General features: G+C 40.4%; 1 protein-coding gene across 5 annotated transcripts in view; it reads right to left on the minus strand.

Annotated features, from left to right (window-relative positions):
* TTC13 (tetratricopeptide repeat domain 13) overlaps positions 1–17,352 on the minus strand; it is a 290,777-nt gene that overhangs the window by 108,398 nt on the left and 165,027 nt on the right. For all 5 annotated transcript variants that reach the window (XR_004538644.1, XM_033935670.1, XM_033935673.1 and 2 more), the window contains 3 exons: positions 5,852–5,984; positions 2,351–2,443; positions 973–1,056 (listed from right to left, as the gene is read on the minus strand). Coding sequence is in view for 4 of the 5 variants with exons in the window: in XM_033935670.1 (XP_033791561.1) it covers positions 973–1,056; positions 2,351–2,443; positions 5,852–5,984 (310 nt within the window). In the remaining variant the exon portion in view is untranslated. The remainder of the gene's footprint in view (positions 1–972; positions 1,057–2,350; positions 2,444–5,851; positions 5,985–17,352) is intronic.

Below are 17,352 nucleotides of genomic sequence, written 5' to 3' on the forward strand. Positions count from 1 at the left end.
ATCCTTGGTATGGCTGCAATGAAAATACATGCATGCATTCTGTTTTACTCTCAGATAAAAGCACGCATGCATGTATTTTCATTGCAGCCATACCAAGGATACAGTTTGTTGAGCGCATCAATATTTGGCATTAACTTGTCTGGCTATTTCTATCTTCACTGATTTTTCGTGTGGATTGTATTGAGTACGCCAAAACACAACCCGTGTCAGATCCTTCAATAAAACAGAATTTTGACTGCTCAGAACTTGAAGGCCCCTTGTACTTCTTTTTGTGCTACATACTACTTCTGATAATGAGCATCATAAAATGGACTTTCCTATTTGACATGATGCTGTACTTAATGGCTTATTGGTTTGACCCAGTACAGCATTTCTTATTTCGCTGAAATTTGGTGTATAATGCCCTAAGTTAGGGTGCTACCCAAATGCTGAAATAATGATTTTAATAAGATTGCTTTGTTTAGATAATGAATTAATTCTTTTCATGCTGTAGAAATATTGTTTTCTTTTATTATTAATTTGCTTTTCCATGGATTACAATGGAGAGTATTTTGTAAGAGCTATGCAATTGAAAGACTGGACTCAACAGTTCTCTGACCTTTCATCAACCTAATCAACTATGCAAAAGTCCAAACCTGCAGTGTGAGCACTGCTTTTCCATATATATATATATATATATATATATATATATATTTTTTTTTTTTTTTTTTTTTTTTTAAATTCAAGAGTATCACACTACGATTTACACACTTATTCACTATTTCCTCCTTTATTGAGAAATTTGGCAATAGCCAATATTCACTAAAACTATAAATACAGTTAGAAGAAGCAAATTCTCAGACTTGCCAAGGACATCAAACCAAGGAAAGGTGCATCTAAGAGGTAAAGGACAAATTCTGGAACCCCATCCTCTAATATGTTCTAACTCTGAAAGGATTCTTTTTGGAAAATACATGAACTTTAAGAAATTACCCTTGATAAACTAGGATTCTCTCCTTGACAAAATGAAGAATTTTCTCAAAATATTTTAGGTAGCGCACATTTACAACTTGGCCTCTGTAAACAAAAATAAAAGCCTGTTAGTTATCAATTCAGTTAAATAGGTAATTGGTTACAGCTAACCACCACAAAGAATTTAACAAAAATATTTTCTGTCAAAATGGTGCAGTATACAGTAAAAAGCAAAATTTTGTCTAGAACAGTAGTAATCTATGTTTAATTTCGACTTATTATACAGTTTTCAATAGGCTTTTATTCACTCAGTGAGTTAGAAACAGATTCTAAACCATGTTGCATTTGAATATAATAAAAAAGGAATCCAAGAGGTTTAAAATACACATTTGGGTAAGTTAAATGAATGACATTGTAAATCCACACATTAAATTTCCATACAGTAAGCTGCACATACCCAACTTTTCAACAACTTGAAAATTACAACAGGAATGAACATCACTTTTAAGCAAGGGTCCACCAAGTGTGATCTCAGTCCTTTACATTTACAGCTCACTGTTATTCTTAATTCTTGCACTGCACCAAAATAAGCTTCCTTTTGGAGCTTGTAAGGCATCTACACAGATCTGTCAAAGGATCAGCAGGCTAGTTCTCCTTAACCTTTCCAATTAAGTTCTGTCAATAAAAAAACTTATTAGTTTGGTAGATGAAGTCTATGTAGTACCTGAGAAACCCACACTTGCTTCTTCTTCTGAAGTGTCTCCCTCAACTCCTTTAGTTCCTAACACGAATAATCTCAGGTTACATTTATCAGAAGTCAAAGGCTAGGGAATTTAAAATCGACAGTTCTTTTTCACCCAGAGGGTGGTGGATACATGGAACGCGCTTCCGGAGGCTGTGATAGGCCGGAACACGTTACAAGGCTTCAAAGAAGGTTTGGATAGGTTCCTAGAGGATAAAGGAATTGAGGGGTACAGATAGGAGTAGCGGTAGGTTATAGGGATAGTCTGGGACCATTGCTCAGGCAATGGGCCTGATGGGCCACCGCGGGAGCGGACCGCTGGGCGAGATGGACCTCTGGTCTGCCTTAGCGGAGGCAACTTCTTATGTTCTTATGTTCCTATGACACTGGTGCCAACACCTCCAACTAGCAGTTCAAACACAATATATGGAAAATGACTAAATCAATTGTTCTATTGACTTCCAAAGCTATATGAAGATGTTTTACCCCATGGTTGTTTATTTTAGTTTATCATTGATGGAGGTTATGTAACCCTCTCCATATAGTTGGAATTTCTACCAAATATTGCCCGATGCCTAATATTGCTATTTAAAAAAAAAAAATTCAGTTATGCATTTCAAAACCCACACAACAACTGTTAAGCTTTTATTTACATACCTGATTAGATTAATGTGGTTATTAAAGCCCCTACTAAGACTCTGAACTGGCATCTGGTCTAACCACAAAACAGGTTGGTCTGGATCAGATATCCTGTAAAATAAAGTATGTTACAAGCAATGCAAATTAAAAGCCTTAGATGTTTTACAGACTGTCATATTCTATAATTTTCAAAATTTCAAGTTGTCTGTTCTTAAGGCTTCACCTTAATACTATCTTTCAATCTGTAATTGCGAAAATATTTTGATTGGTTATTCCTCTAAATTGTTCTTCCATTTAATCAAAAATAATCTTGGTGAAAAAGGTTCAAAGCAGTATCCAGAAAGCAAAATTTGCTTGCCTACTTTCAAAAACACCTGCTACAGGTAAGTAACTTTGCTTTGTCTAAGACTAGATCAATATTGCAGAAGGCAAGGAGAACTCTCAATGTAAGTGTTGTTAAGATAACAGCAAATACTAACAAGCAATGAAATACTTTTGTAGAGGAGTTCTAAATGCCTCTTATTTTTAAACAGATAACAGGGAACATAACCCAAAGCTATAAAAATGGGCAATGATGGAAAGGAGAGAGGAAGAAAGGGAATGTATTGTGCCTCAGACATTTTGAAGGACAGTCTCAAACCTAGTATCCTAATGGGATATGTACTATATACTGAGAATGATATGTAAATGTATAAACTGAACTTCACAGAACCTTGCAAATCTCAAGTAGTAAACTCCTGATTAGTTCCCACGGTCCTCCACAAGCATTTCCAACATCAGACATACTAAGGCAGTGTTTCTCAACTCGGTCTTGGAATACCCCCTTGCCAGTCAGATTTTCAAGATATCCACAATGAATATGCATGAAAGAAATTTGCATGTAATAGAGACAGTGTATGCAAATCAAGTTTATGCAAATTCAATGTGGATATTCTGAAAACCTAACTGGCAAGGAGGTACTCCAGGATCAAGTTGAGAAACACTGTACCACGCACATAACAATTCCAACTGTAACAGTGTGGGAATTATTTACATGGTCCAGTGCCCCTGCAATAAAATCTATATAGGGCACACATGTAGACCTGTCAAAATAAGACTCATTGAGCATAAATCCAGAGTCCACACGCTGAAAGAAAATGCCCCGCTAGTTAGGCACTGGCAATTATGTCAACATAATTTACAAGATCTCCGCTGGAGGAAAATTGATGTCATCAATGTAGGGTGGGAGGGAGGTGACATTACATAGTAACATAGTAAATGACATCAGGTAAAGAAAGACCTGACAGGCTACTTGCACTCAGGGAACTAAGATGGATCTTTGAAGCATACACGACTGCCCCCGATGGTTTGAATGAAGATGCAGAATGGTTGGCAGTAACAGATTAGTTCTTCCCTTCTATGCTTTTTAACTATTGGGTTCCTCTTTAATTTTAGTTAATTTTGCGCTTTGGCGAAATGTGCGATCTCCCTGTCGGGTGGGGGAAGCCTTTGTAAAACACACCTTGGGATTTTCTGTTTTGTTATCTATCAGCTGTCAGAGCTTACACGTTTTGACCCACTTGGTGGGCAGCTCCTTTTAAAGATGGTAGGAGAGATGCTGCGGCCATTTTCAAATACCAGCAATTATGTTTGCAGCAACGAGTCACTAGCTAGCGCTTATCTGGTGAGTGAGTTAGTAGCAGGAGTGAATTAATTCAAAGTTGCAGTGATTTAAATGCAATTTTCTGTATATTTCTGTGACTTTTTATGACTGTTAGTGCTTGGGTTATCAACGAAAGGTTTTATTTTGCTTGCAGCATTTTTTTCAAGCTCACCTTCTCCCTGATGAAAGTCTTGAAACAGATATCACGTTGGAGAGGTGTTACTGCAAAGCAAGCTAAGTACATGTTCTTGATAAATTGGAATGTATTTAGCAGTCTGATAAGAAAGTAAACAATAAATTATATATTTATATTAAAAAAATAAAAAAAACACCATACCAAAAATAATGAAAAAATGAAAGATATAATTAGTTTTCAGGATAAATAATAAACCAAAGGGACTAATGAGGAGTCCAGCCAGCATGAGTCTTGCGACCCAGGCATTCTGAAAACCCCAAGGTGATTCACTAGCAATCTAATGTCGTATATTCACATGCACTTTGGTGGTATTTAGATTGCATTTTTTAAGGATTGAAATTTGTAACACAAAGAGTAATCATTGTTAAACAAAATGGCACAAGCTATCAGAGTGAGCCGCCACATCCACTCAATAAAACCGAGTAAAGGGCCTCGTTAGCGCAGTAGTCATTGGAAAAGCAACCTTGCTCCTTCGTATTGGACAATGCGCTGATTGGACAACACGCTTACTGTCCTTGGGTAAAATGGAAATGGCTGTGGCGAAACGCCGTGCTACTGTAGGGTCTACAGGTGCTACATGGCATAAATTGGGGGATATTTTGAACAGTATTCCGATACCTTGTATGTAATTTTTTAGTTGGGAGCTGTATTTCTCTCTGTCTCTTGGCTGGGATGCTGGTTGGTTGGATTGGGAAGGGGGGGATTGGTGGGGTTTTACCTCTGCTGTCTGGGGGGGAGGGGGTATTGTAGAGTTGTCTGTTATGAATGCAGAACTTTTTATTCAAACTAATACTTGGTATTAATGTTCAGAAATTCAACAGATTGTTGGTAGGTGTGAAGTATGCAAGGCTAAAGCTTCACCTAAAGTGTCAGATATCCCTTGGGCCAGCTATTTATGACAAGATCACATTTACCCCAAAATCATGTGAACTCATTTATTAAGCACACCCAAACAGGAGATCCTACCTTATTAAGGTAGACACACAAAGAAAACAGAAGGCGACCAGTGGTGCTCAATTTCTTTATTGTAGGCAAGACTCGACACGTACGTGTTTCAGCCGCAAGGTCTGCTTCAGGAGTCTTAGTCTTAATACGAAACAGTGTGTCACAACTTTTCTCTTATACTTGAAATACTTAAATTGAATATCTATTCAACACATGAAACAAGCAAAACAACCAGAGAAAGGTATGTCCGCCGTGCAGAGTAATATGTCAATGTCTCCAGTGCTTTTGAACACTGGAGACATTGACATATTACCTCTGCATGGCAGACGTACCTTTCTCTTGTTGTTTTGCTTGTTTCATGTGTTGAATAGATAGTCAATTTAAGCATTTCAAGTATAAGAGAAAAGTTGTGACACACTGTTTCGTATTGAGACTAAGACTCCTGAAGCAGGCGTCACGGCCAAAACACATAGGTGTTGAGTCTTGCCTACAATAAAGAAATTGAGCACCACTGGTCGCCTTCTCTGTTTTATTTGTATCTCATTTATTCAATCAGAAATCCTCAGTTCTCCTATAAACAAATCCAGAAAAGGACATTCTGCACAATATGGACAGTAGATCCTTGGAGATCTTTTTTCAATGTTTGAATTTTTTAAATTCTTTTTATTCATTTGTCTGATCCCATGGCACTAAACATTCTAGGAGGCTTGGCATTCCTTTGCTCACATAAAATTACCTTCTCCATTTTACAGCAATATCAAACATATCTCTCCACTGCATCAGCCTTGTCTTCCCATTCATTCGAATTTTTGAATTTGTCCATGTTCGATGTACAGCTTGCATTATTTCCAGTGCTGCCAACCCCATTGCTGTCAAACAAATATTTTTTGAAGAAATGTATAATAAAAACTTACAGGCTCACCAAGGGTATAACATCTTTTCTATGTATTGTAAACTCCTTGTAAAATTAGAAGCATAACTTTTCAAAAACAATTTAAGTGTGTAAATTAATTTTGTATAGCACCCCTTTGGCTAACCTCCCTCCCCCAAAACATTAGATTGTTTATAATACACTATTTTTTAATGTTGTGCTTCACAGTCAAGATAGGTTATCAATCAGGACTTACCCTTCCAATTAAAATATCTAAGCAAACTGACAGCAATTATATAAGTTTTATTTTAACCAATGCAGTATAGATCAAGGTAACAAACATTCCCAAAACTGATATGACAGGGAACTGGATTTATAGTTCATGCCATTTTAGTAGCAGTTTAAGGCAAATGCATTCAAATACAGTAGGGTACTTCCCTGTCCTTGGAGGACTTAAAATCTAAGCTTATCCTTGAGGCACTGGAAAGTTAAGTGACTTACCCAAGCTCACAGGGAGCATCAGTAGGATTTGACACCTGGCTCCCTTGGTTCTCAGCCAACTAATAACATGCAAGTCCAATTTGAGGGGGGGGGGGCATTTAAATCCTGGGGCTCTTCATTGATATTAATAGCTAAGTAACAAATACAGTACTACTAATGCCATTTCATTATAAGACAATGTCAGCCAGTGAGTATGCACGTGGAATGCACCACCAGGGATTTTTATACCATCCCTTTCCACTTCAACTTGTATAGGGCCCTGCTGGCTTTGATTGTTTGAAAAATCTGATCTTATTTCTTCACAGATTATATTTAACTAGTGACTGTTTTTTCCCCCAAAGATCATGTGATAGTTATATCAAAACTGTATCAATATTATGAGAGAGAAGCAAGATGATTTAAAGATTAAACCTGAATACAGAAAATATCTTTGCACTGTGGATGTCTACAAAAACCAATCAAGACAACCTATGAATTGTCCTTGGTGGTTTATGCCTGCTTTAATTACTTGCAACTAATTTGACAGCTGTGGCTATATTAAGATCACTCCAATTTGGCAAAGATTGTTCATTCTTTGAAAAATGTGCAGATTATTTTGCAATAGTTGAACTCATTTAAGATTACTGCTGGTCAGGGTGTTGCATTAATCTATGGATTCTCATCTTCTGATGGGAGCAAGGAGAGAAAGGAAATGATCATACTATCCCAGTGTTTCTCAACCTCTTTCCAGTCAGAACATAATTGATGGATGATGCTCGCATATTTGACGCACTGCATACATGACCTTCATGGACCTTTGGTCGGATACAGTATGGCAAATCTTATTAATTAAAAAGTAAACATGTTGTGCATCCATACAAATCCTCTCCCCAACAACAGGTGCAGATCTTAACTAGCACATTTTCTCCATGGAAGTTGATATATAAAAATCACTAAATAAATAAATAAATTGACTGAAAAAAATTCTGATTCTCATATCTGAATGTATTAGCAACATAGATCTTTCCACTGCCAGATATGCTAAGAAATATAAAACCTGAAAAAAATTCTAACTCAAAATACATGCAACAAATCTACAATAAAACAGTTGCATTAATTCTTACAATTCAAACATGAACTCTACCTAACACTATACATGAAGCCCTAAACACTCATACATCTACCAGAGGAAAAACAGAAAAGGTGGGGCTACTACAGAATTCTACACAAACATATTTCCTCTTCTACTGAACAAAATACAAAGTTATTTGTGCTGCACATTTCCTAAACCTAACATATTCTACCTAATAAATTCAAAATGAAACCCTTTTTTACTTTTATTGTCTGGGTGTTTTATTTTTTTAAGCATGTTGGACCCAGCCTCTCTTTTCTGCTTCCTTTCCAGTGGTTGCTGTCCATTTTTCTCTTCTCCAATTTCCTTCTATCTTCTTCCATTCCTTCAATACATCTGTCTCTGACATTTCTTCTCTTTTCTGCCTGCCCGCCCATTCGGATGTCAACCTCTTAAACTCCAGTCCTCCACCTATATTTCACTTACCTATAAACTTTCCAGCTCTTCCTCTTGCCCCCTAGCTGTCTCACTCCTTCCCTAGATTCCTATTCATTTCTCTTTCACCCACTTCCCATTACTGTATCTATACCCTCTTTACTCACTATATCCCCTCATTCATCTCCTTGAGAATCCCAATGGTTCCATCATACAAAACATTTTCCTTCCCTCCCTCTTGCCACAACCTTGTGGTCCAGCATCTCCCTGTCCCTCTCTCTTCTCTAACCCTATGGTCCAGTATTTCCCTATCTCCTTTCTCTTCTCCTCCACTCCTATGGACCAGCAATTCTTTGACCCCTCTCCCTTCTCCCTTCCCCCTCTACCCCAATGTTCATGTTCATCTTTATTAGATATATTACCAAAAGGATGTACCATTGCAGTAGTTTATGATTTAAAAATAACCAAAGGAGGAGCATAGCAAGAAAAGAACTACAAATTCAATAGTAAAGAAGAAAAGGAAAAAAAGACAATACACTCATCACCAAGAACAGCAAAATAGAGAACTACAGCAGAGATTCAGTATTCCAGCGGGACAGAAAGACAAAGGAGAAATGTCAGTTGGACAGCTCATATGTTTGTCTAAACAACTGGGTCTTGAACAGAGCGATGATACTATATGTAAGCTAGCTGAGTTAGCATTCTACAGAGTTGGGCCCATGACATTAAACAGATGACAGAAAACCATTTTTTAAAAATCTGGCAAAATGAGGGAATTGTTAGCAAGTTTTGTTATGAAAAGTGAAGTGCTTACTCGTTGACATACGAGATTAAAAAACAGGAAATAATCTGGAGTTATGGATCTTATGAACCAGGCTTAAAATTATACAAATATATCCCTCAGTGGGAAGCCAGTGCTCTGATCTGAGAAAAGGGGTGACGTTATATTTATGACCTCCTGTAATTGACTTGATGGGCACATTCTGAATAAGCTGCAAGGGCTGAAGCTCTCTCTGACAGTCCTGCAAACAATGCATTGCAGTAGTCGAGATGCGAGATCACCAATGTATGTACTAAGATGCGGACTGCTCTGGGTTCCAGAAAACAAAGAGATCTGATCTGGTGGAGTTTATAAAAAATATTTACTAACTGTAGCAGAGATATGGTAGTGAAAAGTAAAGTCTGTGTCTAAAGCTACATTTAGAATTCAAACTGAGTCACAGATGGGGATGGAGGTATCCAAAAGGATAATGGAACCTAATGTTCTGTGTGTCCTTTTACAAGTAAAAAGCATTACCTTTGTTTTAATGAACTTAAGCTTCAACTTATTGTCCTCAGTCCATCTAAGGATAACTTCTAGTTTGGTGTTAAATATAGAAAGCTCTACAGGGCTGGTGGGGGTCAAAAGGCAGCCAGATTTGGATAATCAGCATAAATGTATGAGATGAAACCAAGATGCAAAATAAGTGCTACCAGAGGTGCAAGGAAGATGTTAAACAACGTAGGGACACAATTGGCAACAAACTTTTTTTCTCCTTGTACGAAATAGGCCAAAAGGGTATAGGACCCAAATAAGAATAGATAATTATATCTGGAATAATATTACTAACAGGACATCAGTACGGGCCACGTTTACTAATTAGCCCCGGACAGGATCTCATAGGTGACTAGCACCAGACACATGGTCCAATATTTGAAATTTACTAATAGAAAAGTCCATTAGCCCATGGCCTAAAAACAGACCATGGGCGACACATTAACCAAATGGGTTGGGAACTGGCTTGGAGGTAGGCTTCAGAGGGTGATGGTGAATGGCACCCCCTCCGAGATGTCGGAGGTGATAAGTGGAGTGCCACAGGGCTCCGTCCTGGGCCCGATCTTGTTCAACATCTATATAAGAGACCTGACAGAAGGGTTCCGAGGTAGAATAACATTGTTCGCCAATGATGCCAAACTGAGCAATGTAGTGAGCAAAAGCACAACAGACAAAAAAGCAATGACAGACGATATGGTGCATGACTTACTTCTGCTGGAGCACTGGTCTAGGTCCTGGCAACTCAGTTTCAATGCCAAAAAATGCAAAGTCATGCACCTGGGAAGCCAAAATCCATGCAAGATCTACACCCTAAATGGCGAGATCCTGACAAGAACTGAAGCAGAAAGAGACTTGGGGGTGATTGTCAGGGAAGACATGAAGTCTGCAAACCAAGTGGAGCAAGCTTCATCCAAAGCAAGGCAAATCATAGGTTGCATACGCAGGAGTTTCGTCAGCCGTAAACCTGAAGTCATTATGCCACTGTATAGATCCATGGTGAGACCGCACCTGGAGTACTGTGTGCAATTCTGGAGGCCGCATTACCGCAAGGATGTGCTGAGACTGGAATCAGTCCAGAGGATGGCCACCAGGATGGTCTCGGGACTCAGGGAGCTCCCGTACGAGGAGCGGTTGGGGAATTTGCAGCTCTACTCACTCGAGGAGCGTCGAGAGAGGGGAGATATGATCGAGACATTCAAATATCTCACGGGCCGCATCAAGGTGGAAGAAGACATCTTCTTCTTCAAGGGTCCCGTGGCAACAAGGGGGCATTCGTGGAAAATCAGGGGCGGGAAACTGCACAGTGACACTAGGAAGTTCTTCTTCACTGAAAGGGTGGTTGATCGCTGGAATAGTCTTCCACTTCAGGTTATTGAGGCCACCAGTGTGGCGGATTTTAAGGCCAGATGGGATAGACATGTGGGATCTATCCGCAAAGATAGATAGGGAGGATCACTGGAGTGGGCAGACTTGATGGGCCGTGGCCCTTATCTGCCGTCTATTTCTATGTTTCTATGTTAAAACGTTTTAATCACCCAGTAAAAATTCATCCAAAATTCATCAAAAAATCAAATGTTAGTCACAAATTAATCAACAGTTCATTAAAAATTTCATGCTGCATCTATATGAAAAGACAATAAAGTGCAGGTGCAATTGTTAAAAATCATGGAAAAAAATCATTGAAACAATGTCCATTATCAGGAAGTACTTAGCTAGATTGCATCAAAGTTTGTATCACCACTCGACAGAGCCCCGTTTCAGTGTCTTCATCAGGAGTGGAGATTACAGTGCTGAAAAGCTGAAATGTGAAAGAAGCTAGTTCTCTCTGAAACAATAAGCAGTCAGTTCTGTAGACATAATTCATCGGAGCTTGAGGAAATCAAATGCAAGCTTCACAAAATATTGGACACAAGATGTACGGGGCAGGTCTTTAGACCAAGTGTCTGGTGCTAGTCACCTAAGAGATCCTGCCTGGGGCCAAAACTTTGTTCTAATTAGTAAACGTGGCCAGTACTGATGTCCTGTTAGTAATATTATTCCAGATATAATTATCTATTCTTATCCGGGTTGTATACCCTTTTCGGCCTATTTCGTACTAGGAGAAAAAAAGTTTGTTGCCAATTGTATTTTTGCTTTTAGTACTTATCGTATTGGCAAATGTAGGGACCAGGCGCAAACCCTGAGGTACTCCAAAGGTCACTGGAAGAGAATCTGATAACTCATTATGCCAAATAATATGAGAGATGCAATTGGATAGGTACAATTGAAACTACAACCAAGCTTTATCTGCGACTCCAATATCTCGTACTCTGCCTAGTAGTAGCCCTTGGTTGATCAAATGAAATGCAGCTGATAGATCAATAAACAGTAAAAGAGAAGTGGTGTTCTGGGTAAGGGCAGTTTGAATTGTGATTTATTTTAGGGCTACTTTAGTGTTATACGATGAACAGAATCCAGTTTAGTTGGGATGAAGGACATCAGTAGCATCCATATGATCCATCAACTGTACTAAGATAAGGGATTTTGCCACTTTGTCCAGCAATCATCTGGCCCCTCCCTATTCCCCTCTACCCCACGGTCCAGCATTTCCCTCTCTTCTCCAACCTTTTCTTGTCGGGGACGGGGGGGATGGGAAAGAGACGTACTGACAATGTTTTTTCACATTATTAAAAAAACAAAAAAATAAATGTCCAATCATACAAATTTTTCTTTATCTAGACTGCTCTTTGCCAACCTTAGTCCGGATAATTGGCGTTTTACTATAGTTTCTTCAGATTACATGTTTCTACCACTCAGGGTACCCACACTATTGCAGATCTTTCCGTTATCTGCAAAAAGATACTCCTAGGCTACTCAATTTATCATAAGCTTCTTATGCAAGGCAGTATCAAAAAAGCCATGCAACATCTAAGTCAGTGTTTCTCAACATGGGTTATGCGGGCCGCTTGTTGGGGGTATTCCCTGCCCGCCCATCATCGAAGCCACCGCCAGGGATCCCTCCTTCCTGCCTGCCTCCCTCACGCTGAAGCTGCTGTCAAGGATCCCTGCACACCCCCCCCCCTTCCCCAAGTCGACCCACAGGGCTTTCCTCCAATGTCAGAGCTGATGTCAGAGGAAAGCCTTCCGGGTCAGAGGTGTGGGGGTGGGTGGGAAGGGGTTTCTTAGTTATCTCCTTGTTCAAGCAGCACTCGCTCCCTCTGCCTTCAGGGCATCTGGGGGAATGCACAGGCAGCGATTAACATGTAGCTGACCTAGAAACTTTCTCTTCGACATCAGAGTTGGGTCAGCCACGTGTAGCGTGTTAATCGCTGTCTGTGTGTCCACTGAGGGCAGAAGGAGTGCAGCTCGAACAAGTAAGGGGACAAGATCTTTCTGGAACAAAGGGTGAAAGGAGGGGGGGGAAGGAGCGGGTTGGGACATTGTAGGGGCACGATTTGGGGACAAAGGCTGGAAGGTAGGGAGGGGAAGGGGTGCATGAACTCAGAACACAGAAGGAAGGGGCATAAACATGGGACACAGAAAGAAGGGAGGAAGGAGGCACTAACTTGGGACATAGGAGGGAGGGAATAGAAAGGGAGAATTGTTGGGCATGAGTGTGTGAGTGAGAGGGAAAGAGATGGTGCACATGGGGAAAGGAAGAAAGAGGAAAATTGGGCAGAGAGAGGAGTGAGGTAGAGATGCATGGGGAATAGAAGGAAGAGAGGGAGAAATGTTTGATATGGTAGTGGAGTGGGAACAGAGAGACAGATTGAAGGTGATGCAAGGGGGAGAAATGTTGGACATAGTGATGGAGGAAGAGATGCGGCATGGTGCTGGAGAGGGGTGCTAGAAGGAAAAATGGGCATGGGGTTGGTGAAAAATGCTGCACATGATCTGGGGGATGAAAGGGAGAGAAATGTTGGATGTGGCAGTAGAGTGGGTGGGAGAGATGCCTGGATTACTCAAGACTTAGACAGAGAGAGAGGAAAAAAGTTGGAGTCATGGAGGGACAGAGAGAGATGTTGGTTGGGGAAGGGAATGAGGTCCAGAGGAAAGTGTGCAGGAGGCAGAAAGAAAGAAATATTGGATGCACAGTCAGAAGGAAGTGCAATCAGAGACTCATGAAATCACCAGACAACACAGGTAGGAAAAATTATTTATTTTCAATTTAGTGATCAAAATGTGTCAGTTTTGAGAATTTATATCTGCTGTCTATATTTTGCAGTATATTTGTCTGTTTTTCTATACTTGTTATTGAGGTGACATTGCATATTTTAAAGTCATCTGTCTTGACTTCTTCGGAAAAAAAAAACCCCACCAACCAAATATAAATGATAATTAACATTTTCTCTGTGTATAGGGTGCTTTGTGTTTTTTTTTAAATTTTGTGGTTACCATTATGTATTAATAAGATTATATTGTGTGTATTTGAAAAGTGGATGGAAGAAATTGCATTACAAATATTACTATTATTATGGGGGTGGGTTCAGGGGCAGAGCTTGGGCAGGGGTACTTGGTCGATATTTATTAGACTTAGGCGGGCACTTGGCTTGAAGAAGTTGAGAAACACTGATCTAAGTAAACCACATGCAATGTGTGCCATCAATTACATTACATTAATGTCTTCTATCCCGCAAATACCTTTCAGTTCTAGGCGGTTTACAACAAGAAATTAGCCTGGGCATTCCCAGGGAGATTACAAGGTTGATAGCTATAGTACAATTAAATTCTTTAGTTGTTCAATTAAACAAAATATGATTCAATTGACCTAACCTGAGTGCACTAAAACCAATCTGCCTTGGATCTTGTAACTCACTAGAAAGAGATTAGGTTCTTACCTTGATAATATCTTTTCCAGTAGAAAGGAATGGTATGCTGAAACGTAGGTGTGACGGACTGAGCGGTTATCTCCCGTCACTTCACTACCACCAGACTTCTCTGGTCACATTTTTCCTTCTACCACCAGATTCTTCTACTCACTCTTCACTACCAGGCTCTTCTAAACATAACTAGGCTCCTCTGAACACATTTCCCTGGTCAGACTGGCCACCAAAGACCATTCCAGACACCACCAGTCCCTCTGGTCACCAGCAGGTTCTCTTCAACCCCCACTAGACTTCTGGGTCTTCTGGCTGCTTCTGGTACCATTAACAGTCTCTCCGCTGGTCTCTCACCAATAACCAATAGCCAGGATACCACCGGTATACTGGTCCCCTGCAGACCCTCCTGGTCACTCAGTCTATCCCTGAGGACACTGGCTCTTTGGTCTCTGGGGACTCTCCAGTCACTCCAAGCTCTATCGGTCATGGGCCGGTCAAGGTCAGGCTTACCAAGTGTTAGGCTTTTGCCAGCATTCCTCCCCTCTAGGGTCACTTGAGCTCCTATAGCAGCTTTTGCTTTTCCTATACGGCTGTCCATGTTCTTTGTTCTGGAAGTCTTGTTTTCAACTCCTTTTTCACTCAGGGTGAGTAGAGAGCTCCCAGGTATCTTTGCACTATCTGTATGCAAATGAGTTCCTTCTGCTGCTGAGACTTCCCTCTGCTGGCCAGTGACAGGATAAACACTCCATCACAGGCGCATCAGAATTGCTGGGCAGGGGGTTCAGCATACCATTCCTATTTAGTGGAAAAGATATTATCAAGGTAAGAATATAATCTCTTTCCAGTGCAATAGGAATGGTATGCTGAACCATAGGGACATACCTAATCAGTCCCTAAACACTCAGGTGGGAAAGAGGACCTCCTGTGTTGCTACATCCATCCAACTGCCCCAGAAGCAGAAGAGTCCTGCTACTTGAACCCTAAGGGACACCACCACCACTCCCTTGTCAAGGTCTTCTTGCAGAAATGTCAGTATAGATAAAATGGAAGCACTGCACAGATCTAAATTCTCTTTGATGTAGCAGCGCTGAAACATCTCCCACAGCTTAGCATACACTGAAACCATTGTTGGGTTTTTGTTTTAAAGATGAATAGCAATGACTATTTCTGAGTACCATTTGCGGACTGGCGCTGCATGCTCAAGAGTTATGCTGTAAGACCAAAGAATCCTGGAACTTCAAGAATAATCGGCCCCTGTGAGAGCAAGACTGGCTGTACCTGGAGTCCGAGACTTTGCTGCTTTTCTAGGTGTACAAGATCTGCATACCTTAAGCGCTTGGGCCAACCTGGCGCTATGAGAACCATTGGTCTCATGTGATTAGCTATGTGGTGGAACACATGGCCTATCATGAGCCAAGGGGGAAACACATACAGAAGCTCAGACTCTGGCCATGGCTGAACCAGAGCATTTGGACCTGCATTTCCAGGCTCGTATCTTCAATTAAAGAACCAATATGCCTTCGTGTTTTTTGTAGTTGCCATGAGGTCAACTGTTGGGTGACACCATCTGCTCACAATGGCCTAGAAGACTGGTAGAGACAACGTCCACTCTCCTGGATTCAATGTCTGCCTGCTGAGGCAATCCACATAAAACATTTTCCACTCCGGCCACATGCGCCACCAAGATTGCCTGTGGAGCGCTCCTAGTACCTCTCTGTCTGTTGACATAAGCCATTGCTGTGGTATTATCGGAGAAAACTCTGACTGCCTTGCCCTCCAGCAAAGACTTCATTTGGAGCAGCACCAATCAAATTGCTTAGAGTTCAGTCTATAGATGGATCACTTCTGCTGAGATGGGATTCATTAGCCTTGGACTGTTGCAATGAGCCTTCCGGCTGAACAAGTTGGCATCCAATGTTAGGATGACCCAGGAATGGAACTAAAGGGGGATCCCCATCGCCAAAGACTGTGGACAAAGCACCGGCTCATGCTGCACTTGGTTGCCACTGTCCAGGGAAGTGCAGCTTGCAGGAAGTTCCTCCTGACTAGTGAGATAGCAACGAATCCTGGAGGGGTTGCATGTGTGCCCCCAGCTAGTCTTAATGACAAATCTACAGAGACTTATTCAACTTAATGGCCAAAACTTTGAAATAGTCACTACTATTAAAGTCTTGGGAGTAACTTTAGATCATCGCTTAACTTTTGAAAATCATACTGATCAAGTGATTAAAAAAATGTTTTGCGATCCTGTGGAAATTAAGAACTATAAAAAAGTACTTTGATTTGGTTTCTTTTAGGATATTAGTACAATCCACTATTCTATCTACCCTAGATTATTGTAACATTGTTTATCTGGAGTCAACCAAGGAAACATTTACCATACTGCATTTGGTACAGAACGCAGCAGTACGCTTGATTTTTGACTTGAGAAAGTTTGACCATGTGAGTCCTTTCTATTTGTAGCTGTACTGGCTTCCTTTTAAAGCCAGAGTTATTTTTAAATTTGGTTGGATTTGTTTTAAAGCACTTTTTGGTTTATTACCAACATACCTATCTTCTCAATTGAAATTATATATATCAAAGAATACAAGAAATTCCGGTATGTTTAGGTATCCTACCCCAAAAGCTTGCCGTTTCAAGAGCTCTTTGGAAAAGACACTTGCTTTTCAAGCTGGAAAAATGAATTCTTGGATGAGCTCTTTGATTGCTCATTCACAATCTTATTATGTATTTAGAAAGTCGATGAAAAAACTTACCTGTTTTATAGATTTGTATCATAATTTTATTGTTGTATTCTCTGTTTTTGTATTTTCACTGAAATGCAACAGTTCTCTTGAAGTGAACCGCCCAGAACTATTGGTTGGGCGGAATATAAAAAAATAAAATTATTATTATTATCCCTATCATGGCTGCCAAGGACTCCATAACTTGCAGGTAATGCCATGCAGTAGGCTCTGGCTTGGCTAACAAGGCTGTAATCTGAACACAAAGCTTCTGTTTGCATGCTTCTGGAAGAAAGACTTGGCCTTTCGCTGTGTTGAATAAGACTCACAGATATTCCAGGGATTGTATTGGCACTAGGTGGTTCTTTCAGAAGTTCAAAACCCATCCCAGACTGTGCAGCATCTCAACAACTACTGCAACCACTTTTCTCCCTCTGGGTGAGATGGAGCTCTAATAAGCCAATCATCCAAGTACTGATGCACCTACCAACCTGCTCTGTGGAGATGAGCGGCCACCACCATCATAACCCTGGTGAATATTC

The sequence above is a fragment of the Geotrypetes seraphini genome, chromosome 3 (genome assembly GCF_902459505.1).
Source record: "Geotrypetes seraphini chromosome 3, aGeoSer1.1, whole genome shotgun sequence".
In the NCBI taxonomy this organism is placed as follows: Eukaryota; Metazoa; Chordata; class Amphibia; order Gymnophiona; family Dermophiidae; genus Geotrypetes; species Geotrypetes seraphini.